This window comes from Panthera onca, chromosome F2, assembly GCF_046562875.1.
Source record: "Panthera onca isolate mPanOnc1 chromosome F2, mPanOnc1 haplotype 2, whole genome shotgun sequence".
Classification (NCBI taxonomy): domain Eukaryota; kingdom Metazoa; phylum Chordata; class Mammalia; order Carnivora; family Felidae; genus Panthera; species Panthera onca.
The window spans coordinates 41343982-41371976 of record NC_138356.1 but is presented as its reverse complement, the minus strand read 5'-3'; the positions used below and the strand labels follow the sequence as shown (position 1 = coordinate 41371976).

Sequence of the window (27995 nt, the reverse complement as noted above, 5' to 3'; positions counted from 1 at the left end):
CTATAAATACCTCCTAGATATTTGGACATTGGCTAGAATGACTTTTTTTCCTCCTTACCTGCCTTGCTTTCCATAGCAGTTGTTGGCCTTAGACAGCTGTGTTTACTTGTCCATAAAAAAAAAGTTCAATGGATACCCAAACTAGTGCATGAATGTTTGAGGAAATAAGATATTTGAATAGATTCAAGCATCTTCTCACAACATACTTTTTACGATGATTTTTAAAAATATTTATTTATTTTTGAGAGAGAGATAGAGTGCAAGTAGGGGAGGGGCAGAGAGAGAGGGAGACACAGTCTGAACCAGGCTCCAGGCTCTGAGCTGTCAGCACAGAGCCCGATGCAGGGCTTGAACCCACGAACCGTGAGATCATGACCTGAGCCAAAGTCAGATGCTTAACTGACTTTGAAGTCAGAAACTTTAACTGAGCCACCCAGGTGCCCCTAGATGACTTTTTTTTTTTTAAGTTTATTTTTGAGAGAGACAAAGACAACGTGGGTTGGAGAGCAGAGAGAGAGAGGGAGAGAGAGAGAATCCCAAGCAGGTTCTGTGCTGTGAGCACAGAGCCCGATGCTGGGCTCAAACTCACGAAACTTTGAGATCATGACCTGAGCTGACGTCCAAGAGCCAAACGCTTAACCGCTGAGCCACCCAGGTGTCCCACAACATGCTTTTAAGACTTACAAAGGTTGGGCACTTGGGTGTCTCACTTGGTTAAGCGTTTGGCTCTTGATTTCGGGTCTTGGTTCGTGGGTTCAAACTGCACATTGGGCTCTGTCCTGGGCACTGGATCTTGCTTGGGATTCTCTCTCCTTCTTTCTCCTTGCCCCTCCCCTGCTTGCTTGTTCTTTTTTTCAAAAATAAATAATAAAAAAGGGAAAAATACTAACTTTTCAGGGAGACCTGGCTAATGACACCTTTATCAAATATATACTTAAGTGATGGGGCAAATCAGTAGTATGTGCCTCTTGGTATGATGAACAGTGGTATTTCTGTCCAAATTGTATAACCTGAAGCTAATCATAAGAAACATCAGACAATCCATATTGGGACATTCTACAAAATGGCCTGTACTCTTCAAAAGTGTCAAAGTCTCAAAAGACAAATAAACGTTGAGGAATTATTCTAGATTAGAGACTACAGAACCATGCTTGCTAAATATAATATATGATCTGATATTGGCCATGGCTCAGGGAAAAAACTATAAAAGACATTATTGGGATAAGTGGCTGAATTTGAATGTGGACTGTGGGTTAGATAATAATATAGCAATGTTAAATCTTGATTTTGGTAATTTTACTGTGATTGTGGAAGAGAATGTCTTTGCTCTTTGGAAACACATCTGGAAATATTTAGAGGTAAAGGAGCACAGTGGCTCCAGCTCTATCTCAAATATAAACACACATATACACATAAAGAGAGGGAAGAAGGGAAAACAAATGGAGCAAAATGTAAATAAATGGCGAATCTGGGTAAATGCTATCAGGGATTTCCTTGTATTTTTGTAATGTTTCTTTAAGTTTGAAAGTATGTAAAAATAAATTTATGGCCTCTGTTCATTGTTTTGACTTTGGAATCTTATAGGTTTTTTGATTGCCTCTGAAACTTATTTTGATAAATATTTATAAAGATATGGCAACTATGTCTGTTATTGTGAGTTATATTTAAAAAAATTCAAACATATACTCTGGTAGGCAGAAAAATGGACCTCCCAAAACATCCATATTTTAATTCTTGGAACCTGTGAATATGTTACCTTACATAGCTAAAGGAACTTGGACTAGGTGATTAATGTTAAAGAAGACCCTGAGGTGGGGAGGTTATCCTGGATTATCTGGGTCCGCTCAGTTTAATGACAAAGGTTCTTAAAAGTAGAAGAGGGAGACAGAAGAGAGTGTTAAGGAAATGTGGTTATGTAAGCAGGGTCAGAGAGATACAGAGTAGCTGGCTTTGAAGAAGGAGGAAGGGGAATCCAGGGAATGTGGATGACTTAGAAGTTCACAAAGACGTGGCATGAAAACAGACACTCAGATCAGTGGAACAGAATAGAGAACCCAGAAATGGACCCACAAACGTATGGCCAACTAATTTTTGACAGAGCAGGAAAGAATATCCAATGGAATAAAGACCGTCTCTTCAGCAAATGGTACTGGGAAAACTGGACAGCAACATGCAGAAAAATGAACCTGGACCACTTTCTTACACCATTCACAAAGATAAACTCAAAATGGATGAAAGACCTAAATGTAAGATAGGAAGCCATCAAAATCCTAGAGGAGAAAACAGGCAAAAACCTCTTTGACCTCGGCAGCAGCAACTTCTTACTTGACATGCCTCCAGAGGCAAGGAAGACCAAAGCAAAAAATGAACTATTGGGACCTCATCAAGATAAAAAGCTTCTGCACAATGAAGAAAGTAATCACCAAAACTAAAAGGCAACCAACGGAATAGGAGAAGATATCTGCAAATGAAGTATCAGATAAAGATCAGATAAAGGGTTAGTATCCAAAATCTATAAAGAACTTATAAAACTCAACACCCAAAAAACAAATAATCTAGTGAAGAAACGGGCAAAAGACATGAGTAGACACTTCTCCAAAGAAGGCATCCAGATGGCCAACTGACACATGAAAAACTGCTCAACATCACTCATCATCAGGGAAATAAATACAAATCAAAACCACAATGAGATATCACCTCACACCTGTCAGAATGGCTAACATTAACAACTCAGGCAACAACAGATGTTGGCGAGGATGCAGAGAAAGAGGAACCCTTTTGCACTGCTGGTGGGAATGCAAACTGGTGCGGCCACTCTGGAAAACAGTATGGAGGTTCCTCAAAAAATTAAAAATAGAATTGCCCTATGACCCAGCAACTGCACTACTAGGTATTTATCCAAGGGATACAGGTATGCTGTTTCGAAGGGACGCATGCACCCCAATGTTTATAGCAGCACTATCAACAACATCCAAAGTATGGAAAGAGCCCAAATGCCCAATGATGGATGAATGGATAAAAAGATGTGGTATATATATACAATGGAGTATTACTAGTCAATCAAAAATGAAATCTTGCCATTTGCCACTATGTGGATGGAACAAGAGGCTATTATGCTAAGTGAAATTAGTTGGAGAAAGACAAATATCATATGACTTCACTCATATGAGGACTTAAAGATACAAAACAGATGAACATAAGGGAAGGGAAGCAAAAGTAACATATATAAACAGAGAGAGGGGGACAAAACATAAGAGACTCTTAAATATGGAGAACAATCAGAGGGTTGCTAGAGGGGTTGTGGGAGGGGGGATGGGCTAAATGGATAAGGGACATTAAGTAATCTTCTCCTGAAATCATTGTTGCACTATATGCAAACTAACTTGGATGTAAATTAAAAAATAAATTTAAAAAAAAGTTTGCAAAGACAAGGAAATGTATTCTAGAACTTCAAGAAAGGGGTGCATCCTTGCTGATCACCTTGATGTTAGCCTGGTGAGATTCAAGTCAGAGTTCTAACATACAGAATTGCAAAATGATAGATTTGCATTGTTTTTAAGCCACTAAATTTGTGTTCATTTGTTATAGCAGCAATAGAAAACTAATACATGTACAGAAATAGAGAAAAAATATATATAACCTTTATGCACCCATTATTTAGCTTCAATGATCATCAGTTCATGGCCAGTCTTGTTTCATTTTTACCTCTTCAGTTCCCTCCCTAGTTCCTCTTTACTCATTAATTTTGTAAAGTTTTTATTTTTACATATTTTATTTTTAAGTAATCTCTACACTCAATATGCTGCTTGAATTTACAACCCTGAGATTAAGAGTTGCCTGCCAGGTGCCCCTTAAGTTTTTATTTTAATCACCCAATGCTTGTCATGACACGTGCACCCCTTAATCCCTATTACCTATTTCACCCATCCTCACCACCCCCACCTCTGCTCTGATAACCATAAGTTTGTTCTCTATAGTTAAGAGTCTGTTTCTTGGTTTGTCTCTTGTTCTTTTTTAATTCCCCTTTGCGCGTTTCTTATTATCATCATTAGCATTCTTAATTTACATCCAAGTTAGTTAACATGTAGTGTAATAATGGTTTCAGGAATAGAATTTAGTGATTCATCGCTTAACGTATAACGCCCAGTGCTCATCCCAACAAGTGCCCTCCTTAATGCCCCTTGCCCATTTAGCCCATCCCACCACCCAAACCCCTCCAACAGCCCTCAGTTTGTTCTCATGGTTTGTCTCCCTCCCTGTTTTTGTATTATTTTTGTTTCCCTTCCTTTATGTTAATCTGTTTTGTATCTTAAATTCCACACATGAGTGAAGTCATATGATACTTATCTTTCTGTGACTGACTTGTTTCGCTTAGCATAATACACTCTAGTTTCATTTGCAAATGGCAAGATTTCATTCTTTTTGATCGCTGAGTAATATTCCATTGTATATATGTACCACATCTTTAACCATTCATCAGTCAATGGATATTTGGGCTCTTTCTATACTTTGGCTGTCGTAGGTAGTGCTGCTATAAACATTGGGGTGCATGTGTCCCTTTGAAACAGCATACCTGTATCCCTTGGATAAATACCTAGTAGTGCAGTTGCTGGGTCATAGGGTAGTTCTATTTTTAATTTTTTGAGGAACCTCCATACTGTTTTCCAGAGTGGCCGCACCAGTTTGCATTCCCACCAGCAGTGCAAAAGGGTTCCTCTTTCTCTGCATCCTCGCCAACATCTGTTGTTGCCTGAGTTGCTAATGTTAGCCATTCTGACAGGTGTGAGGTGATCTCTCATTGTGATTTTGATTTGTATTTCCCTGATGATGAGTGATGTTGAGCAGTATTTCATGTGTCTGTTAGTCATTTGAATGTCTTCTTTGGAGAAGACCTGTTTTTGCCCATTTCTTCACTGGATTATTTCTGTTTTGGGTGTTGAGTTTCATAAGTTCTTTATAGATTTTGGATACTAATCCTTTATCTGATACTTCATTTGCAGATATCTTCTCCCATTCCATTGGTTACCTTTTAGTTTTGCTGATTATTTCCTTCACTGTGCAGAAGCTTTTTATCTTTTTTTTTTTAATCTTTATTTTTTACTTTTGAGAGAGAGAGAGACAGAGTGCAAGCAGGGGAGGAACAGAGAGAGAGGGAGACACAGAATCGGAAGCAGGCTCCAACCTCTCAGCTGTCAGCACAGAGCCTGACATGGGCTTGACCTCACAAACCGTGAGATCATGACCTGAGCCAAAGTCAGACGCTTATCCAGCTAAGCTAGCCAGGTGCCCTGAAGCTTTATCTTGATGTCGTCCCAATAGTTCATTTTTGCTTTGGTTTCCCTTGCCTCTGGAGGCATGTCAAGTAAGATGTTGCTGCTGTCAAGGTCAAAGAGGTTTTTGCCTGTTTTCTCCTCTAGGATTTTGATGGCTTCCTGTCTTACATTTAGGTCTTTCATCCGTTTCGAGATTATTTTTGTGCATGGTGTAGGAAAATGGTCCAGGTTCATTTTTCTGCATGTCACTGTCCATTTTCCCAGCACCAGTTGCTGAAGAGATGGTCTTTATTCCATTGGATATTCTTTCCTGCTTTGTCAAAGATTAGTTGGCCATATGTTTGTGGGTCCATTTCTGGGTTCTCTATTTTGGGTTCTCCATTGATTTATGTGTCTGTTTGTGTGTTAGTACCATACCGTCTTGATGATTACAGCTTTGTAATACAGTTTGAAGTCTGGGATTGTGATGCCTTCAGCTGTGGTTTCCTTTTTCAGGATAGCTTTGGCTCTTCGTGTCTTTTCAGGTTCCATATGAATTTTAAGGTTGTTTATTCTAGCTCTGTGAAGAATGCTGATGTTATTTTTGATAGGGATTGCATTGACTATGTAGATTGCTTTGGGTAGTGTCGACATTTTAACAATATTTGTTCTTCAATACATGAGCATGGGATGTTTTTCCATTTTTTTGTGTCATCTTCAGTTTTTTTCATGAACTTTAGATTTTTTACCTCTTTGTTTAGGTTTATTCCTAGGTATTTTATGGTTTTTGGTGCATCATTTGTTTTGTTTCTTAAGTTCCACATATGAGTGAAATCATGTGGTATTTGTCTTTCTCTGACTTATTTCACTTAGCATTATACTCTTTATCGCCATCCATGTTGTTGCAAATGGCAAGATTTCATTCTTTTTTTTTAAGGCTGAATAATATTCCTCTGTGTGTGTGTGTGTGTGTGTGTGTGTGTGTGTGTGTGTTTGTGTGTGTGTATGTGCGTGTACACACCACATTTTCTTTATCCATTCATCATTTGATGGACACTTGGGATGCTTCCATATCTTGGCCATTGTAAATAATGCTGCTGTAAATGTAGGGATGCATAATACTTTGAATTAGTGTTTTTGCATCCTGGGCTGGTTCACCCCCTCCTTAGGCAACCTAGTGGTCCCCCGCTCCCAGGAGGCCACCATATTGATGCCAAACTTAGTGCAGACACCCAGTTGGAATAGCGCGCCACAGCCCAGAATTCCTGGGCTCAAGCAATCCTCCTGTTTCAGCCTGAGTAGCTGAGACTACAGGTGCATGCCACCACACCTGGCTGAATTAGTGTTTTTGTATTCTTTGGGTAAATTCCTAGTAGTGTAATTACTGGATCATAGGATAGTTCTATTTTTGACTTTCTGAGGAACTTCCATACTGTTTGCCACAGTTGCTGCAGCAGTTTGCATTCCACCAATAATACATGAGGGTTCCTGTTTCTCTATATCCTCACCAGCATCTCTTGTTTCCTGTGTTGTTGATTGTGTAGCCATTGTGACAGGTGTGAGGTGATGCCTTATTGTAGTTTTGATTTGCGTTTCCCTGATGATGAGTGATGTTGAGCATCTTTTCATGTGTATGTTGGCTATTTGTATGTCTTTGCAGAAGTTTTTATTCATGTCTTCTGTCCATTTTTGATTGGATTATTTGTTTTGGGTGTATTGTATAAGTTTTTTTAAAATATATTTTAGATACTAACCGTTTATTTGATATAGCATTTGCAAATATCTTCTCGTATTCTGTAGGTTACCCTTTAGTTTTGTTGATTGTTTCCTTTGCTGTGTAAGAAGCTTTTTACTTTGATGTAGTCCCAGTAGTTTATTTTTGCTTTTGTCTCCCTTGCCCTAGGGGACCTATCTAGAAAAAAGTTGCTACAGCCAGTGTCAGAGAAATTACCGTCTGTGCTCTCTCTTCTAGCATTTTTATGGTTTTAGGTCTCACATTTAGGTCTTTAATCCATTTTGAATTTATTTTTGTGTATGGTGTAAGAAGGTGGTCCAGTTTCATTGTTTTGCATGGAGCTGTCCAGTTTTCCCAGCACCATTTGCTGAAGAGACTGCCTTTTTTCCATTGGATATTCTTTCCTGCTTTGTCGAAGATTAATTGACCATATAATTGTGAGTTTGTTTCTGGGTTTTGTATTCTGTTCTATGAACTATGTGTCTATTTTTATGGCAGTACTATATTCTTTTCATTACTACAGTTTTGTAATATAACTTGAGGTCTGGAATTGTGATCCCTCCAGCTCTGATTTTTCAGGGTTGCTTTGTCTATTTGGAGTCCATATAAATTTTAGGATTGTTTGTTCTAGTAATGTGAAAAATGCTGGTGGTAATTTTGTTTTTTTAAAACAAAAATTTTGAGAGAGAGAGAGAGGCATGTTTGTGTGTGAGAGGGGCAGAGAGAGAGGGAGAGAGAGACAGTCCTAAGTAGGCCCCACACTGTCAGCACAGAGCCCCATGTGGGGCTTGAATTCATGAACTGTGAGATCATGACCTAAGTGGAAATCAGCCACTTAACTTACTGAGCCATCCAGGCTCCTCTGGTGGTATTTTGATTGAGATTGCCTTAAATGTGTGGATTGCTTTGGGTAGTATAGACATTTGAACAATATTTGTTCTTCTAATCCATGAGCATGGAATGTCTTTCCATTTCTTTGTGTTATCTTCAGTTTCTTTCATCAGTGTTCATAATTTTCAGAGTATAGGTCTTTTACCTCTTACCTTTTACCTTTGGTTAGGTTTATTCCTAGGTGTCTTATTATTTTTGGTGCAATCTACTCATTATTTTGATGCAAATCCCAGGAATATCTTTTCATTTGTAAACAGTTCAGTATTTGTCTCTGTAACCAACACAGTGACAGTACCATTATCCCACATAAAAATGGAGAATATTTAAATATTGATTTTAATATTGAGAAATTTGGCAAGAAAAAAACACAGTTGATTCTGAGAATGGCTTGTTATGACATGTTTAAAAACTCTTCTGATACATTGTTTACACTATAATTATAAGCATAATTTTCATTTTATTATGTCTTTAGCTTTTATAACATAATTAAAAGTTTAATAGTTTAGTAGACAGTAAAATTGGATTTTTAATTTATTTTAAAATGCCTATTTCCTTTTAAGATATAGAGAAGTTGGTAGTTCATATTTTAAATTAGGAATTTATTATATAAAAATATGGAAAATTAGATTTAATTTCTGCATAAAATACATATTTCCTTCTTTTAGGTTGCTGCAAATAAGAATACCTTTCTTCAGTTACAAAATAATACCCAAATATGCAGTTTAAATCTGCCTACTGACGGAAGTGCTAGAGAAATTAATCATGGGCATAATTACAATGGAAAACACTGTCTTGAAGTATCTGTAATGGCAACATTAGATCCACCTCATACAGGTAAGACTGCTTTTTATTGATTAGGTTTACACTTGACCAGTTGTAGTACAGTATTATTTAAGTTGACTATTTTCAAAATTGAATGTTCTATTTGAAAAGTGTTGAAATACCCCTAGGTTCTTGGCAATTCATTTTTTTGTTGCCATAATTTCTTTTTTCAGTCTTTCTTTCTTTTTATTTATTTTATTTTTTTAATTTTTATTTATTTTGAGAGAGAGCATGTGCAGGAGAAGGGCAGAGAGAGAGAGGGAGAGTGAGAATCCTAAGCAGGCTCCACACTGTCAGTGAAAAGCCCGACGTGAGGCTTGAACCCATGAACCATGAGATCACAACCTAAGCCAAATCCAAGAGTCAGATGCTTAACTGAGCTACCCAGGCGCCCTATGTTGTCATAATTTCTTTAATTATTGGATTGATAACCATGTAATTCAAATCTTGTACTTTATAGTAGGTATCTAAGACTGTTAATTGTAAACTTGTTGGTCAAACATGGTCTTTTCCTCAAGTACCAAAATAAATTCTGTTTATTTAAAAATTTTTTTTTAACGTTTATTTATTTTTGAGACAGGGAGAGACAGAGCATGAATAGGGGAGGGTCAGAGAGAGGGAGACACAGAATATGAAGCAGGCTCCAGGCTCTGAGCTGTCAGCACAGAGCCCGACGCGAGGCTAGAACTCACGGACTGCAAGATCATGACCTGAGCTGAAGTCGGCCGCCTAACCGACTGAGCCACCCAGGCGCCCCAATAAATTCTGTTTAAAGGTTTGATTAAAAATTTTTTTAAAAACCATGTTGGGGCACGTGGCTAGTTCAGTAGGTAGAGTATACAACTCTTTATCTCAGGGTCATGAGTTCAAGCCCCATGTTGAGCATGGAGCCTACTTTAAAAAAAAATTAAAAAAAATTTTAAAACCATGTTAACAGTGCTAAGTTGGAGAGGTGAACTTGAAATGAATAAAATTGTTAATTCATAATAGTCCATAGAGTACCTCCAAATCAGATTTGTATTATGAGGGTATGTAATTGAAGGAGAACCAAGGATTTAACAGATGCTCCCTCCCTGCATTGTTGAATTGGGTTAAAATAATGATTATGTTTCTTTTTGTACCTGTCAGAGATTAATATTCTACAAGTAATTAAAAGAATAGAGTTGTTTACTAGTGTTTATTTGACCTTGTGAAAGACAACATTAAGACTACATTTTTCCAAATGACCTTTTATTCATTTTTTGCTTGAATAAACAGATTCAGGGAGAGAGCCCCATCTGCTGGTCTATAGAAGAGTAATTGTCATTCTCAAGATACCAGTGCTAATCAATAAGATTCCTTAAGCACTTAACCCTTTTTGAAGGAACTTCTTGAGCTTTGTGATGATTAGTACATTTTACCTCTGAATGGGTTAGTTTCTTCTTGTGGGAGAAAGGAATCCTGTGTTTTACTAGCTGGCTAGGATCTTCAGTTTCATTTATGTGCTCCTTGTAACTTTTCAAAAGTTGTTACTGGAGTCAAGACAAAGTTGAAAAGGGCTTTTGGAGCTGGATCTAGGGATCTGAAATCCCTAGAGACAGCTCTGGCTATGGCACTTTAGCTGCTGCGCTGTCTCACTGATTTAGTCTCTCCTTCTTTTTTCCTTTTCTCCCTTCCTCTTATTTTCCTTCCATCTTTGTTAAGTGGATATCCTGTTTTCCCAGGTTTTCTTCTCTACTGTCAAGCTGGTGGCAGATAATGATCCATGTATGCCTTTTTCTTTTCTATTACGGTAGCTAATCTTCACCAGAGAGTGATATTTAGACTCTGTAATATGTTCTGTGTTACTGATTTGCTGCTTTATTTTTGTTCTATAGTTTCTCACTCTCTAACCTGCTAAATATTAGGAGGGAGTTAAGAGTTAAGATAAATTGAAGAGGGAGTTAATTTACTCAACCCTTAATCCCTTAATCCCTTCTCTGATTTGGTACATTCACTGGACTGGGGAACCTTTGCCAACCTCCTGACACCCTCCTGCCTCTCATTCAGAGAGAGGCTAATTGGGGAAAAGAGCATTGTGAGAAACATCTTGCTTTCTGTGGTGAATTACTAGAGAAGGATGTTGTGTGAGGAGAAGTATGGAGATGAGAGATCCATGTAGTATACATTCACCTTTTCACATCTTTTTAATCCTACACATAATCCATCTTGAAGTACGGTCCAAATCTGTTTGTCCCAGTTAAAATATGTCGTCATTTTCCCCTATCACTTTTTATTTTGAAAAATTTCCTATATGTAGAGAAGTTGAAAGAATAATTATTATCCTAAATTCTGCATTTGTTAATCTTTTGCTTCTCCCTCCCTTATATGTCCCTTTTTTTTCTGGATCATTTGAAAATAAGTTGCAGATGTCATGCCACATCATCTCTAAATACTTCAGCTTATATTTCTTAAAATTTCTTAGTAGTAATTCATAATATTTAATATATACTTCATCATTAATATCATTTTTGCATAAGCTGATTTAAGTTTGGTTTCTTTCTCAACTGAAAGTTCCCTGATGAGTATATTTTCACTCCATTGAACTTCACTGAGCACTTCAGGTCTCTTTATAAACCCTGTTCCTTTGCAGATAATAGTCCCTATGTGAGAAAGAAGATGTAGATCTACCACTAATGACTTCACCTATGGCTCAGGGTATGTGCCTTATTTGGAGATGTGCTAGAAGGGCCCACTCTGTCTTAAAAAAATTATTTTATTCATTCGTTCATTCATTCATTCATTTATTATTTTTGTCTACAGCCTCTGCTGTTTGCCTAGTCTTGAGAAAATTAAAGCCTGGAAGAGGGGAAATATATAATGGGTTGAATTGTGTCCCCTAAAAAGATGTCTTTAAGTCGTAACCTATGGTACCCGCGAATGTGACCTTATTTGGAAATAGGGTCTTTGCAGTTGTAATCAACTTAAGATGAGGTCATACTGTGTTAGGCCCTAAATCACAAAGCTGGTGTCCTTGTGAGGAGAGAGAGACCCAGAAACACAGAGAGAAAGACCACATGATGATGAAGGCGGAGATTGGAGTAGCTGCAAGCCAAGGAGCACCAAGGATTGTTGGCAACCACCAGAAGCTTTCTAGAAAGTGGCAAGGAAGGATCCTCCCCTAAAATCTTCAGAGAGCAAAAGGCTTTGCTGACACCTTAATTTTGAATATCTGGTCTCCAGATTTTGAGAGAATAAATTCTGTTGCTTAAGCCACCTGGTTTTTGGTACTTTGTTGTGGCAGTCTTTGAAAATTAATATAGGAAGTTCTAGACCTCCTGATATTCAGAACTGTATTTACTTTCTTCAGAAACAGAGAAATTGTTTCATTTTTTCTGATTCCTTCTCATTCTGATGAACTATAAGGTGAGACTTAGTTCTCCCTCAAACTGTTCAACCACACTATCTTGTGTTGTATGTATTTACCTGACCCTGTTTCACCTAAGGCAAGAACTTTCTCTTCAGGTTTTAAAACAAAAATTTTTAAGTTTATTTATTTACTTTGAGAGAGAATGAGCACAAGCGGGGGAGGAGCAAAGGGGAGAGAGAGAATCCCAAGCAGGCTTCACGCCATCAGTGCACAACTTGATGTGGGGCTTGAATTCACAAACCTGTGAGATCATGACCTAAGCCGAGATCAAGAGTCGGATGCCCAACTGACTCTGTTACCCAGGCACCCCTGTTGCACCCCTGTTGTTCAGGTTTTAAATCAAATAGTATGAATTCAAAAATAATTTATGACTGAATGAAAGGATCTTAGAAAACTTGTAATTAAGTCCTTTGGGTAAGTCTTTTGGCTTTGAAATGCTTCAGAGAAGTCCAGTAGTCAAGAAGAAGCTACTGGAACATTATAGTTTTCAGGGTTTGGTGATATTTGAGAGAACAGTTCCAAAAAGTGGAACAAAAGTCATATTGTAGTAGGGAACTAATGAGTGGAAACAGGCAAATGAAGTTAATATAAGTAAATGAAGTATGTAAAAATAAATTTGGTTGTGAAGGGAAGGAATAGTATCCTGAGAGAGAGCAGGGTACCAGGAGGTGGTAGTTGTTGTTTTTTGTTGTTGTTGTTTTTGAGATTCTATGTTTTAAGTAATCTCTACATCCAGCATGGGGCTTGAATCCACAACCCCGAGATCCAAAGTTGCACGCTTGGGTCCCCTGGGTGGCTCAGTTGGTTGAGTGTCCGACTCTTGGTTTTGGCTCAGTTCATGATCTCATGTTTTTTTTTAGTTCCAACCCCGTGTTGGGCTCTGCACTGACAGTGTGGAGCCTGCTTGGGCTTGTCTCTCTCCCTCTCTCTCCCTCTCTCTCTCCCCCTCTCTCCCCCTCTCTCCCCCTCTCTCCCCCTCTCTCCCCCTCTCTCCCCCTCTCTCCCCCTCTCTCCCCCTCTCTCCCCCTCTCTCCCCCTCTCTCCCCCTCTCTCCCCCTCTCTCCCCCTCTCTCCCCCTCTCTCCCCCTCTCTCTCCCTCTCTCTCTAACCCTTCCCTGCTCACGCTGTCTCTGTCTCTCTCAGAATAAATAAACTTAAAAAAAAAAGTTGCACTCTCTACTGACTGAGCCAATCTTGTTTAAAAGTAGTATGGTATAGGCTGTCAGGAATGAGGTAGTGAAGAGGGGAAGATTAAGGATATAAAAAGGGAGTGATAAAATCTTTCTCGGTGTAGATATTAGATAAGTATTTTTCAATTGGGTTTGAAGTCCCTGGAGATGGTTGGGTGTATTCTCAGGTGTTTATAAATTCTTAGAGAAGCTTAGAATTTTGTATTTTCTTTTAACTGATGTGAATAAATGCATGTAAACATATGCTGGATCTTTTAGATGGCCACCTTATATAATTATTATAAGTTTTCATGTCTTCAAATGAGAAGAGGGCTGAACAGAATGTGTTAGTGGTCTACTCCTACCAAATGCAGTTTTTATATATTCACTTAAGATGGTCTAACAATTGACCCATTATATATCTTGTTGAAAAGAAAACTTGTTGAAAATAACCTGTGCCAAATCTGTTGGTATTATATTTATGTCATGAATAACGGTTTAATTTCAGTAAGGTATCACTATCATATTAAATTATTGTGATTTTTAATTTTATTGGTTTTATATTTAGTTTATAAATGTTTAATTTTTTATTGTAATAAAATATGCATAACATAGAATTCACCATTTTAACTATTTAAAGTGTACAACTGAGTGGCATTTAGCATATTTACAATGTTTTGCAACAGTCACCACTATCTAATTCCAGTTTCATGATGCTAAAAGAAAACCCAGACCAATTAAGCAATCAGTTCTCCACTCCCCACTTCTACATAGCCCCTGGCAACCACCAGTCTGCTTCCTGTCTCTATGGATTTGCCTGTTTTGGATATTTCATATGAATAGAATTATAAAATGTAGTTCTTCATGACTTAAAACAACAAGTAATGCATCACATGGTAAGGAATTTAGAAGGCGTGAAGAATATAATAAAAAAAACTCCCTTCCCTGATCCGTAGCCATCTAGTTCTCTAGAGGCAAATTAGTTTTCAATTTTAGGGTATCTTTTTGGAGATATTCTATACATTTTGAAAAAAAATTTTTTTTTTAACCTTTATTTATTTTTGAGACAGAGAGAGACAGAGCATGAATGGGGGAGGGTCAGAGAGAGGGAGATACAGAATCTGAAACAGGCTCCAGGCTCTGAGCTGTCAGCACAGAGCCCGACGCGGGGCTCAAACCCACGGACCGCGAGATCATGACCTGAGCCAAAGTCGGACGCTTAACCGACTGAGCCACCCAGGCGCCCCTACATTTTGAATCATATTTGTGTGTATATATTCTCCCCATACAAATGATTGTTCACCTGCTGCAATGTTCTATACATTGCATTTTTACTGTAACAGTATATCTTAGAAATCTTTTTGTCAGTACATTTAGAACTACCTTATGCTGTTTATTTTATTTTTTATTTATTTTTATTTTTCAAATATAATTTATTGTCAAGTTGGTTAACATACTGTGTATAGTGTGCTCTTGGTTTTGGGGGCAGATTCCCTTGATTCATTGCTTACATACAACAACCAGTGCTCATCCCAACAAGTGTCCTCCTCAATGCCCACCACCCATTTTCCCCTCTCCTACAATTCCTCTACCTTATGCTTTTTTTTTTTTTTTATTTTTTTTTTTCAACGTTTTTTATTTATTTTTGGGACAGAGAGAGACAGAGCATGAACGGGGGAGGGACAGAGAGAGAGGGAGACACAGAATCGGAAACAGGCTCCAGGCTCCGAGCCATCAGCCCAGAGCCTGACGCGGGGCTCGAACTCACGGACTGCGAGATCGTGACCTGGCTGAAGTCGGACGCCTAACCGACTGTGCCACCCAGGCGCCCCTCTACCTTATGCTTTAAAAAATTTTTTTTTTAATGCTTATTTATTTTTGAGAGAGAGAGCCAGTGGGAGAGGGGCAGAGAGAGAGAGCCAGTGGGAGAGGGGCAGAGAGAGGGAGATGCAGAATCCAAAGCAAGCTCCAGGCTCTGCGCTGTCAGCACAGAGCATGATGTCGGGCCTGAACCCCCCAAACATGAGATCATGACCTGAGCCACCCAAGCGCCCCTAAAAGTTACCAATATTTCATTGTATGGGTATGCCAAATATACTTAACTAGTGCTTTATTAAAGGATATTTATGTTATTTGAGGTCTTTTGTTGTTACAAGCAAAGCTACAACTAATGTCTATATATTACATACATATGTGAGGATATGTCCATAAATATCCATTTATCCATAGGATAAATACCTTGGAGTAGGGTGCTGGTTTCAAGGTATGTGCATTAACATTTTGATGGATAATAGTCATTTACCCTCTGCAGAGGTTAGAAGTTTATCCTTCTACCAGCAATGAGTAATGTTTGTATCATTTATTGTGATGCTTAATGTGTATATGAGTATATACTTATACTTTTTGGTATTTGATAATCTAATTGTTAAAAAATATTATTTTGTTGTGCCTTTTAAGTTAAACTTTTTAATGTTATGTCTTGAGAATGTTCCCTACTTTGCTCCTGAGGATAAGATCCCCTTGCTAAACATCCCTCCTTATTAGATAGATCAGGTACAGTTTCTGCTTATCTGTGAATAGCAGCTTTCATTTCCCTCCTGGCTGCAGAATTATTTAAATAAGCCTGTAGGAGCTGGGGGACACCTCACCCTCTTGGTACTGCAAAGCCTGCCTCCCACACCCCTAGTAGTTCACTGTGTTCTGGAGGGCAACCCCTTTGTGACCCTACATGAATATGGCAGTCTTCCTCCCCGACACTGTGAGTATATGTGACTACTGTTTTTTGTACCTGTTCAGTGTCAGGTGTTAAGTGTTTGGCCATCCCTATAACCCTAGAACAGGAATCCTTTCCTCACCAACTAGATAAATAGAGGCAGTTAGAACAAGGAGACGTGTTTTTCTAAGGAGCTTTACTCAGTTTCTCTGAGAGTCTTACAACTCTTACTATCCCTCCTCCCAGGGCTAAAAATTACTGGTGTATAAACTTTGTGGGATGTATTTACTAAGCTCTTTTGGAAAGTTTCTTCATTGTCTAGCATATTAAGCATGTTAAGCTTGGTCTAAATTTCCTCAGTTACTTGGATTGGGTGCAAAATGGAAGTATTCCTGTTTGAACAGAGCTTTAAACTGGGAATATGCTTTATGCTTTTGGAGGACTGATGTAGAATAATTGAAATAATGGTGTTCAGTGTCTAGTTTTGGGGGAATGAATTGTGTGTGTTCATATGTTGGCTCTTCTTTGAAGGCTCATTTAAAAACAAAATGTGAAGTGGTGACTTAAGCAAGATAAAATAGGCAAATGGGATAAGCACAATGGAAAGAAAGATAACACAGTTCTTTAGATACCAGTTGATATGCTTTTAGTTTATGTATTAATAAAAATACTGGCTTATATAATTGAATTTTATTGGCATGTGTAGCTAGAAATTCTAGGCTTCACGGTTGACTGGTCTAACAGTTTAAAGGATGTCATCATGAGCCCAGTTCTTTCTCTTTTTCTCATCTGTCATCCACAGGATTGGCTTCATTGTTAAACTGGTTCCCCTCATGTTAAGTAATAGATTTCAGCAATCATTGGGGCCATATACTTCTTTTTTTCTCATCTATCTGTTGGCAGGCAGATGTGCCCTACTCATAATCATTAAATAACTTTTCTTAACTTCATGCTGATATTGTGCCACTTTATTGTGACCAGAGGGATTCCTAACTTTAGACCTATATTACCGCTGTAAGGAAGATTTACTGGTTTCTGAGAATCATCAATGTACCAGTCAGATACACATTCTTCATTTCTGTCCTTGGGAGTGAGAGCTATCTCATCCTAATTTCCTGGCTGCTGCACAATGGAGGAGGAATGGAATGGATGTTAGATACCTCCAATATCCATAATGTTAACTATACTGATAAGTGATTAGTTGAAAAAATGGCTAAAGTAAATATGAGTAGTTTAGCAACATTTTTAGTATATAAAATTTAACTGAAGGCTAAGTTTCTGCCAACCAGCTTCTGGGACAGAGGCTCCTTTAGTTCAAAAAATACATTTTTTAAAGATTTTACTAAAATTTTTTTAAGGTTATTTGTTTTGAGTGAGAGAGAATGAGTGGGAGAGGGGCAGAGAGAGAGAGAGAGAGAGAGAAAATCCCAAGCAGGCTCCATGCTGTCAGTGCAGAGCCTGATGCAGGGCTCGATCCCTTGAATCATGACATCATGAGCTGAACTGAAATGAAGAGTGGGATACTTAACTGACTGAGTAACCCAAGCGCCCCTAAAGATTTTATTTTTAAGAAGTCTCCACACCCAGTGTGGGGTTCGAACTCACAACTCCGATTTTAAGAATCACATGCTCTACCAACTGAGCCAGGTGCCCCTAGTTCAAAATATTTTTTGTCCCAAGAATATGATGTGGCCAGACAGGGAGGTATTCTGTGAAGATGAATGTAAATCTAGATTATATAGAGTAGGTCTGTGATTCATGTAGCATGGTTGTGGTAAAATCTATAATTTGACTCTGTGAGATAATATAAAATATATTTATTGGCCTCTGACCCTGGTTGCTGGCATAGAGCTCCTAAAACTCTTCTAATTTCCTCATTAATGACAATACTAAGAACATTTTCTCATTCTAGTATTTGGTCTTTGACGCTGGTTCCTGACATAGAGTTCCTAAATCCTTTGGAATTTCCTGGGTGATAGTAGTGTCTTTTATTCTAATGAGGTGATTCTTGGTGGGCTCCAAAATGGGGGCTGGTTTTCAGGAAGACCAGTCCATGATTACAGGCTGGGAATTTTCAGCTCCACTTGAATTCTTCACACATGGGAAGAGAGTTAGAAATGGAGTTAAATAATACATCATGCCTGACATGAGGAAGTCTCTATAAATAGTATGAGGTTTGGAGAGATTTTAGGTTGGTGAACATGTGGAGATGCTGGGAGACTGGCTGCCTGGATAGGGCATGGAAGCTCTGCGTCCCTTCCCACGTAACTTGCTCTGTGCATTTCTTCCATCTGGATGTTCATCTGTATCCTTTGCCATATCTTTTTATGATAAGTTGGTAAATAGTAAGTAAACTGTTGTCTTGGGTTCTGTGAGCTGCTCTAGCAAATTACTTGAATCCCTGGGATTATGGGAACCTCACATTTATAGCCTGTTGGTCAGAAGCACAGATGCGATTCGCGTCTGAAGGGAGGCAGTAGGTTTGTGGGACTGATTCCTTAACCTGTGGGATCTGATGCTATCTGCAGGTAGATAGTGTTAAAATTGAGTTAAATTGTAGGACACCCAGGTGGTGTCACAGAATCACTTGGTGGGGAAAACCTCACATCTTACATCAGAAGTGTGAGTGTGGTGGTTGTCTGAGAGAAGGGTGTAACACAGGAAGAGGACTGAGTTTTTCTTCCTCAGACTCCTTCAGTTCTGTAAGGTTTGTTAAGATCCCTGAAATCTAATTTTTGATTGTCTCAGGTGCTTAATATCAAAGAATGTCATCACCAAAGCACAGCAATGAAGTATGAGATATAAATGCTTTAGCAGAATGACTCTTAGGGTTTGCATTCACCCTCATTTTTACCCTATTTTTGTGGCAGATTTTGTGTTTTTTTTTTGTTTGTTTGTTTCGTCTTCCTTACATGTTATATTATGGTCTTATAAAATATTGAATATAATTTTGTGTGCCTCCTCAGATTCTCTCAATACCACCTGGCTCCTAGACTGCTCTTCTGTCTCTATAGGCTGATCTGTTGCATAACCTGGGCAGCAGGGCCCTATTCCTTAGTGGCTACCTTCCAACCAGACTGACATTTTGGGAGTGTCTGTTCCTCCTGCCATTTCCAATCTTGGATGAAATACCACAGCACAGGGCTTAGTACCCTGCACATTTGTGGAGGCTGGATGACACAATCTGGAAGTAGAGTGAAGTTTACTGTGTGTGGGATCAACTTTGACTAATGGGAAATAGGAGACAGGAGAGAACCTTCCAGATATATTCCTCTTTTTCCTCTGTGGACCACTCTGAGGTATGTTCTTTTTTGTAGACTATTATCAGTAAATGTTCCAAGGAGGGTACCAAGTAAATGCATTTGCCAAGTGACCTACTGTATCTTTTCATAGCTTGTTGTAAAGTGCTAGTCACTGACTTTGCTTTACACAGTTCTTGCCTCAGCTCCCACCTCCTTTTTTTTTTATTAACCTTTGGTGTCCTGGGTAAGAAACTCCCAAATAAAGCCACCAGCACTCTAATCATTGCTTTAGGCTCTGGTTGCCAGAGAATTTGGGCTAAGACAGATTAATAAGGTATAATTTCTCACCTTTTTTTTTTTTTTTTTTGACTATCCTAAGATGTAGAAATAATTTCAGTAGTCACAGTGCTTTTATTGCTTAAAGTTCATGGAAAAAAAAATCACCCCTACTCCACAGTTATTTCTTATTGTTAAATTTAATAGCAGTAATTGTCCACATTCTATTTTTAATGACTAAAGAGTTAAAATATATTAACTCATTTTTATTCTTTTTTTAAAAATTTTTTTTTTTTAACGTTTATTCATTTTTGAGACAGAGAGAGACAGAGCATGAATGGGGGAAGGTCAGAGAGAGAGGGAGACACAGAATCTGAAACAGGCTCCAGGCTCTGAGCTGTCAGCACAGAGCCTGACGTGGGGCTCGAACTCACGGACCACGAGATCATGACCTGAGCCGAAGTTGGACGCCCAACCGACTGAGCCACCCAGGCGCCCCATAACTCATTTTTATTCTTAACGATAATTTTGGTAATTATTAAACATAAAGAATAGTTGAAAGAATTGTACCCATGTACTGAGCACCCTTATACCCATTACCTGATTCTACAATTAAAGTTTTACTATATTTGCTTTATTACATACCCATCTATTCATTGGTCTTGTTTAAAAAAAAATTTTTTTTAGGAAGCTTATGCCCAACATGGGACTTGAATTCACAACCCCAAATCAAGGGTCACATACTCTGTTGACTGAGCCAGCCAGGTACCCCAGTCTTTCTTACTTTTATTTATTTACTTTATTATTATTATTATTATTATTATTATTATTATTATTATTATTATTATTTTTAAATATTTATTTTTGAGTGAGAGACAGAGACAGAACGTGACCAGGGGAGGGGCAGAGAGAGAGGGAGACACAGAATACCTAAGAACCCCAGGCTCTGAGCTGTCGGCATAGAGCCGGACATGGGACTCAAACCCACAAACCATGAGATCATGACCTGAGCCAAAGTTGGACACTCAACCTACTGAGCCACCCAGGCAGCCCAGTCTGGCTTACTTTTAAAAATTGATACAAGAAAACTTTTATTGTTGGGAGTATAGTTGATTTCATTAGTTATATTAGTTTCAGGTGTACAGCATAGTGATTTGACAAGCTGTACATTATTCAGTGCTCACCATGATAAAATGTAGTCACCATCTGTCACCATACAACATTATTACAATATTATTCACTATATTCCCAATGCTATATATTTTTATTTCCATGACCTATTTTATAACTTAAAGTTTATACCTCTTAATCCGCTTCACCTATTTTGCCCATTCCCCTACTCCCCTCCCCTCTGGCAACTACTAGTTTATTCTCAGTTTTCATGAGTCTGTTTCTGTTTTCTTTTGTTTGTTCATTTGTTTTTTAGATGCACATGGAAGTGAAATCATGGTTTTTGTTTTTGTCTGACTTATATTACTTAAGATGATACCCTTTGTGACCATCTATGTTGTTACAAATGGCAAGATCTCATTCTTTTTTTTTTATGGCTGAGTAATATTCTAGTGTGTGTGTGTGTGTGTGTGTGTGTGTGTGTGTGTGTACCACATATTCTGTATTCATACATCTATCAGTGGGCACTTAGGTTGCTTCTGTATCTTGGCTGTTGTAAATAATGCTGCAATAAACATGGTGCATATGTCTTGTTGAATTAATGTTTTTGTTTTCTTAGGGTAAATTTCTTGTAGTGGAATTACTGTATCATATGGTAATTCTATTTTTAATTTTTTGAGGAACCTCCATACTGTATTCCACATTGGTTGCACCAATTTACATTCCCACAACAGTGCATGAAGGTTTTTTTCTTTACATTCTTGCCAACACTTGTTATGTCTGTCTTTTTGATACCAACCATTCTGACTGGTGTGAGGCGATTTGCATTTCCCTAATGATTAGTGATATTGAGCATCTTTTCATGTGTCTATTGGTCATCTGGATGTCTTCTTTGGAGAAATGTGTATTCAGGTCCTCTGCCCACTTTAAATTGGGTTATTTGTGGGGTTTCTTTTTTGGTGTTAAGTTATATAAATTCTTTATATGTTTTGGATTTTAACCCATTATCAGATGTATCATTTGCAAATATCTACTCCCAAAATGAAAAGGTTGCTTTTTGTTTTGTTCTGTGTTGAGGATTCTTTGCAGTTTTTTTTTTTTTAATTTTTAATTTTTTTTAATTTTTTTTTTATTTTTGAGAGAGAGAGAGAGGCAGAGGCAGACACAGAATCTGAAGCAGGTTCCAGGCTCCGAGCTGTCAGCACAGAGCCCGGCACACAGCTCAAACTCACAAACTGCGAGATCATGACCTGAGCTGAAGTCGGACGCTTAGCTGACTGAGCCACCCAGGTGCCCCTGCAGTTTTCACTAGTATGCTTTGGAGATACTTGTTTTAATTTTAGAACATATAGAGGTACCTCATTCTTTTAATCGCTGCAGAGTAACAGTGGTATGATTATATCATAGTTTATTTAGGATTTTTGTTAAAAACAATCCTGCAGTGTATATCATTGTGCATGTGGTCTTACGAACTTATGCAAATAGTAGTCAGAATCATAATGTGTTTGCATTACTTTTTTTAATTATTATTTTTGCATTACATTTTAATTTTTTTTTTTTTTTAACGTTTATTTATTTTTGGGACAGAGAGAGACAAAGCATGAACAGGGGAGGGGCAGAGAGAGAGGGAGACACAGAATCTGAAACAGGCTCCAGGCTCTGAGCCATCAGCCCAGAGTCCGACACGGGGCTCTGACTCACAGACTGCGAGATCGTGACCTGAGCTGAAGTCGGACGCTTAACCGACTGAGCCACCCAGGCGCCCCTTGCATTACATTTTAATATGGTCTGCCAAACTGCCTTCCAAAATGACTCTGCCATCATTAGCGTCTGAGAGAATTTATTTCCCCATCTTTTTTTTTTTAAGTTTTTTTTTTTAACATTTATTCATTTTTTGATAGAGACAGAGAGTGAGTGGGGGAGGGGCAGAGAGAGAGGGAGACAGAATCGGAAGCAGGCTCCAGACTCAACTGACAGCACAGAGCCCAATGCGGGGCTTGAACTTACGGACCGTGAGATCAGGACCTGAGCTGAAGTCTGACGCTTAACCGACTGAGCCACCCAGGAGCCTCCTCCCCATCTTTTTTAACACATCCTGCTAAATTAAACCTTTTTAACTTTAAAAAAAAAATTTTTTTTTTTTTTACATTTATTTATTTTTGAGAGACAGAGCACAAGTGGGGAAGGGCAGAGAGAGAAGGAGACAGAATCCAAAACAGGCTCCCAGCTCCGAGCTGTCAGCACAGAGCCCGACGTGGGGCTCAAACTCACAAACTGTGAGATCATGACCTGAGCCAAAGTCAGACGCTCAATCGACTGAGCCACCCAGGCGCCCCTAACTTTTTTTAACTTTTGCCAGTTGAATCGGTAAAATCTACTGTGATCTTTTCATTTCTATCTCCCTAATTGCTTATGAGGTCAAGTTCTATATGTTGGATGTTCTTTTATTCTTTAAATTTTTTTCTATTCTACATCCGGTATTCTATAGCATTGTTTTTCTTAGTTTGTAAGAGTTACTTACAATTTGATTTTGGTTATATAAGTGATACATGAACATATTTTTATACATTTTCTAATAATACAGTTAAATTAATAGTTCTTTACTATTCTCCATTTCAGTCTCCTCCCAGTAATAGTTACTGTCAATAATTTGATGGCTATCCTTCTAGACCATTGTGTCAATAGAAATATAATACAAATCATGTACATAGATTATAAAATTTTCTAGTAGCCACATTCAGAAAAAGTAAAAAGCAGATGAAATTAATATTTATGATGCATTTTATTTAACCCAAAATTTATATCATCTCAACATGTAATTAATATGTTATTATTTGTACTAAGTTTTAAAAAGTTGGTATATATTTTACATTTACATCTCAGTTTGGATGCTGAATTTTTATTGTGAATTCTTGATCATTATTTAGATTGCATAGTACAATTGAAAAAACAGATTTGTATACCCAAGTTCTAAACATAGTTAAAAGTTGTTTACTATCTGAATAGAGTTTTTAAAAATTTTGTTTATATTCATATCTAGATCTGCAAAACTAATTCCATCTGTTTTAGAAGAATTGATTTGACTGGGAATTAAAAGTATCAGTTTCAGGGCACCTGGGTGGCTCAGTCAGTTGAGCGTCCGACTTCAGCTCAGGTCATGATCTCACAGCTCGTGAATTTGAACCCCACATTGGACTCTGTGCTGACAGCTCAGAGCCTGGAGCCTGTTAGGGATTCTATGTCTCTCTCTCTCTCTCTCTCTCTCTCTGCCCCTCCCCTGCTCACGTTCTGTGTCTCTCTCCTTCAAAAATAAATAAACATTAAAAAAAAAACCACATCAGATTCAAAAGTATGTCAAAGTTAAGTAAATTTACTATGTCACATTTTCAATGTTAATATTATTAACATTGATTTCACACGGTCATTGTGTAAATTAAAAGGCAGCTCTAAATTTATGAATATCAACAAAATATTTTTTATTTTTGGAGAGAGAGCCTGAGCGGGGGAGAGGAGCAGAGGGAGAGAGAGAGAGGTAGAATCTTAAGCAGGCTCCAGGCTCAGTGCAGAGCCCAACACAGGGCTTGAACTCATGATTGTGAGATTAAGACCTAAACTGAGATCCAGTCGGATGATTAACTGACTGAGCTACCCTGGCGCCCCAACAAAGTACTTTTCAAAAATTTTATAGCTTTTGCATGCAATTTGCATATCACTCTGAATTGCAATTAAAGTTTTCCATTGATTCATGTTGGAAAAATGTGTATGTCACTTACTGATTTGTATCATTATGAAAATTTTCACTTAAAAAAAATTTTTTTTAACGTTTATTTATTTTTGAGACAGAGACAGAGCATGAATGGGGGAGGGTCAGAGAGAGAGAGGGAGACACAGAATCCAAAACAGGCTCCGGGCTCTGAGCTGTCAGCACAGAGCCTGACGCTGGGCTCGAACTCATGGACCGCGAGATCATGACCTGAGCTGAAGTCGGCTGCCCAACCGACTGAGCCACCCGGGCACCCCGAAAATTTTCACTTTAAACATAATTCTCTTACCTATCTAACCAGGTCACAGATACTTTTTTGTCAGAGCTTCAAATTTAGCTCATTCATATATAACTGTGATATTGGTAAGAAAATGTAAAGTATCATTTTTTCGTTTTTGATTATTGAATGTTTGGCAAGCATTCCTTTTGTTTCAAACAAATGTTGAATTGGAGTTCACAGTACTATAATTCTTTACAAAACTTTGTGACTCAACCAGTGAGCACTGGTGAAGAACAAAAAAACATCATTAAATGAAATGTGTTCTGTTTCTTTTTCTATAAACTGGCAGTGGTCATAGCAGTTGCATACATATTCCAAATGATTTTAACAACTATATTCAAGATAGTTTCCTTAGAGTCTACTTATGAAAATGAAGTACAAAATTTTTATAGTATATCTGGAACAAAGTAATAAGTAAAACATTCATGAGTTTATTTATCTGTCATTAATTAATTATCTTTTAAAGTAAACTGTACACCCAACACGGGGTTTGAACTTACGACCCCAGGATCAAGAGTTGCATGCTCTATTGACTGAGCCAGCCAGACACCCCAAAACATTAGTTTTTTGTTTTAAAATTTCAATAGACCAGTTTTAACCTAACCTAAGAGAGCAATGATCGGTTGTGGTGGAACTTTTTTTTTCCATTTCTCACTGAAATTCTTCTTTTTACAGATATAGAAGATACACAAATATCTATGCCATGAATATTTGGTCATGAATTGATAGCATTTCTTATCAGTTTGGAAGTCCTTTGAGATAAGATGTGACCCAAATATTCATAGTAAAGTTTATCTTTTAATTGTACAACTTATTTAAATCTAAAGAAAAGTATTTGTATTTTAAAAATACTGAATCATTGAATCAGTGTGTTAGGTCTTGTATTCTGCAGACAATTGTTTGCTTAATTAATCCTTTTAAAAGTATATATTGTTGTTTGTTTTTTGTTTTTTTTTTGGTAATCTCTGCACTCAACATGGGGCTTGAGCTCATGACCCCAAGATCAAAAATTGCATGCTCTTCTGACTGAGCCAGTCAGACACCCCTAAAAATATCTTTAAAAAAATTTTCCCGTAATGTTCTAAACAAAATTTCCATACCTGAAATAAAGGTTTTTTCACCAGCTCTTCATCTAGAAATGGTTTTCCTTTTTTGTGCAAGAAACCAAGCCATTTTATGGCTGACCAAAGTGACAAGCTCACACCTTGTTATATATTATTTAAAAATGTTTCTGGATATTTAATTCTTTTTTTAGATGATTAAACTTCATTTTTGTTTGTTGAGAGGAAATTTCTTGTTAGATTTACTATGTATTTGTTGACAGTGTCACATAGTATTGTCTGGTTTATAATCTAAAATTTTTTTACACAATGAACAGCTTATTTCTGTTCTCTTGTATCAAATTGTATTTAGTGTTTATTGTGAAATTTGTGATGTGCCTTAGTCCAGTCTTTATTCTTCATTGTTCCAGTGAGAGTACTAGCTTCTGCATGTCCATTTGATTCTGCATCAGTAGTGTATTTTCTTTTTATATTAAAAAATTTATCCATTTTTGGGGCGCCTGGGTGGCTCAGTTGGTTGAGCGTCTGGCTTCAACTCAGGTCATGATCTCACGGTTTGTGGGTTTGAGCCCCGCGCTGGGCTCTGTGCTGACAGCTCAGAGCCTGGAGCCTGTTTTGGATTCTGTGTCTCCCTCTCTCTCTGCTCCTCCCCTGCTTGTGCTCTGTCTCTCTCTGTCTCTCAAAAATAAATAAACATTAAAAAAAATTTTTTTTGTCCATTCTTAAATGTTTTTGGCTAGAAAAAAGAGTTTAATTATAATGCAATTAAAACTGTAATAAATATTTCAGAACAGTAATCAATTACAGTTACACAGGATATCACTGTAATTTGTACTGTCTGCATAAAATATTCAAACAAGTCCATTAAATGTTACATCAGTGCATAGAAAAAAATCATTCAAACGTAATCAATTTGTTAAGATTGAATACACTGGTGGAAGGGCCCTGGGTGGCTCAGTTGGTAGAGCATGCGACTCTTGACCCTCAGGTTTGTGAGTTTAAGCCCTTTATTAGGTGTAGAGATTACTATAAAAAAAAAAAAAAAAAAAAGAAAGAAACATTGTCTACACTGGTGATGTGATTATGTGTAATGTCAAAGAAAAATTGTATTGGAAAAGTAAAATAAGCAAGAAGACTTTACTCAAAACTATTGCAGTAGAGGGTAGAGATTGAATTGAACTCCCAACACAGCAGGGATTTATAGTCAAGGGGCAGGATATAGAAGTGAGTGAATGAAAAATTACTGAGAGGAACTTGGTTAGGATCGGGGTGAAGGTATGAAGAATTTGGTTAGGTATCAAGAGTGGAGAGATTCTTGCCAATCTGGGCCTGGCAGGCTGCCAAGGCCAAAGCGTAGTTGAGAAGAGGGCTCAGAGGAGCCTGACTGAAGTTTGGTCAAGGGGGTTGTTCTTGTCAGTAATGTAGAAATAGTAGTATATGGGATCAAAATGTTATGTAAAATGTAATCCTACCAAAACAGTAAAGTAGTATTTCATGGAAAAAATATGTTTCTTCAATTTAAATTTTTCAACTTTAAATTAAAATTCAATAAAATTTAAAATTCACTTTCTCGGTTCCATTAACAACATTTAAAATGCTCAGTAGCCACACATGATTCATGGCTATGCTAAATAATCAGGCCAAGTAAGTTTGAAGATCTAATTGGCTTTATTAAAGAATTCATGCATTGGGCCCCACCTCCTCTAGCTAGTAGAGAGGCACTCCAAAGAGTTGTATAAAATGAAAGGTTTTTATAGAAGGAAGGAAGGAGGGTTAAGAAAGTTATTAGCGAAAGAAAAGGATTGACAAGGTTGTTTTCTAGGGGAGGGGTCTTACCATGCAGAGTACCTCATCTTTCTTTGAGGGAGAGAGGACCCAGATGACAGAGTCATTGGCACTGGTGGAAAGAAAAATTTCCTGACTGACTGGTTAAGGCCACACTTCTGGGGGGAGGTTGAAACTGCAGCTAAGTTTAGGTATTAAGCCCCGGTTTGGGAACTCAGTCAAAGTGATACCATTAGGGCCTGTGGTTTTCTTTTCTTAACATTACTGTATTGGACAGTGGAGTTCTAGACCTTTTGGGAGTATGTTTTCATACATGTGTTTATGCCTGCCTACATGTTTTGTACCTGTGTATATTTTTTCTGTACCTACTGTTATTTAGCTTTGGTTGTTTTTGGTAAACATAATGGGATTATATAGTATGTATTTTTCTTTTACTTGCTCATTTCACCTACCATATATCTTGGAGCTTATTCTGTGTCAATACATAAAAATCTGCCTCTTTTATTTT

General features: G+C 37.7%; 1 protein-coding gene across 2 annotated transcripts in view; it reads left to right on the top strand.

Moving 5' to 3' along the window:
• The window catches only part of RAD54B (RAD54 homolog B), a 95121-nt gene that overhangs the window by 8914 nt on the left and 58212 nt on the right, over positions 1–27995 (top strand). The window contains exon 3 of one of the 2 annotated variants that reach the window (XM_060610918.2): positions 8544–8712. In XM_060610918.2, coding sequence (XP_060466901.1) covers positions 8544–8712 — 169 coding nt within the window. Of the gene's footprint in view, positions 1–8543; positions 8713–27995 lie in introns of those variants that run through there. The other variant, XM_060610917.2, reaches the window with a different exon arrangement.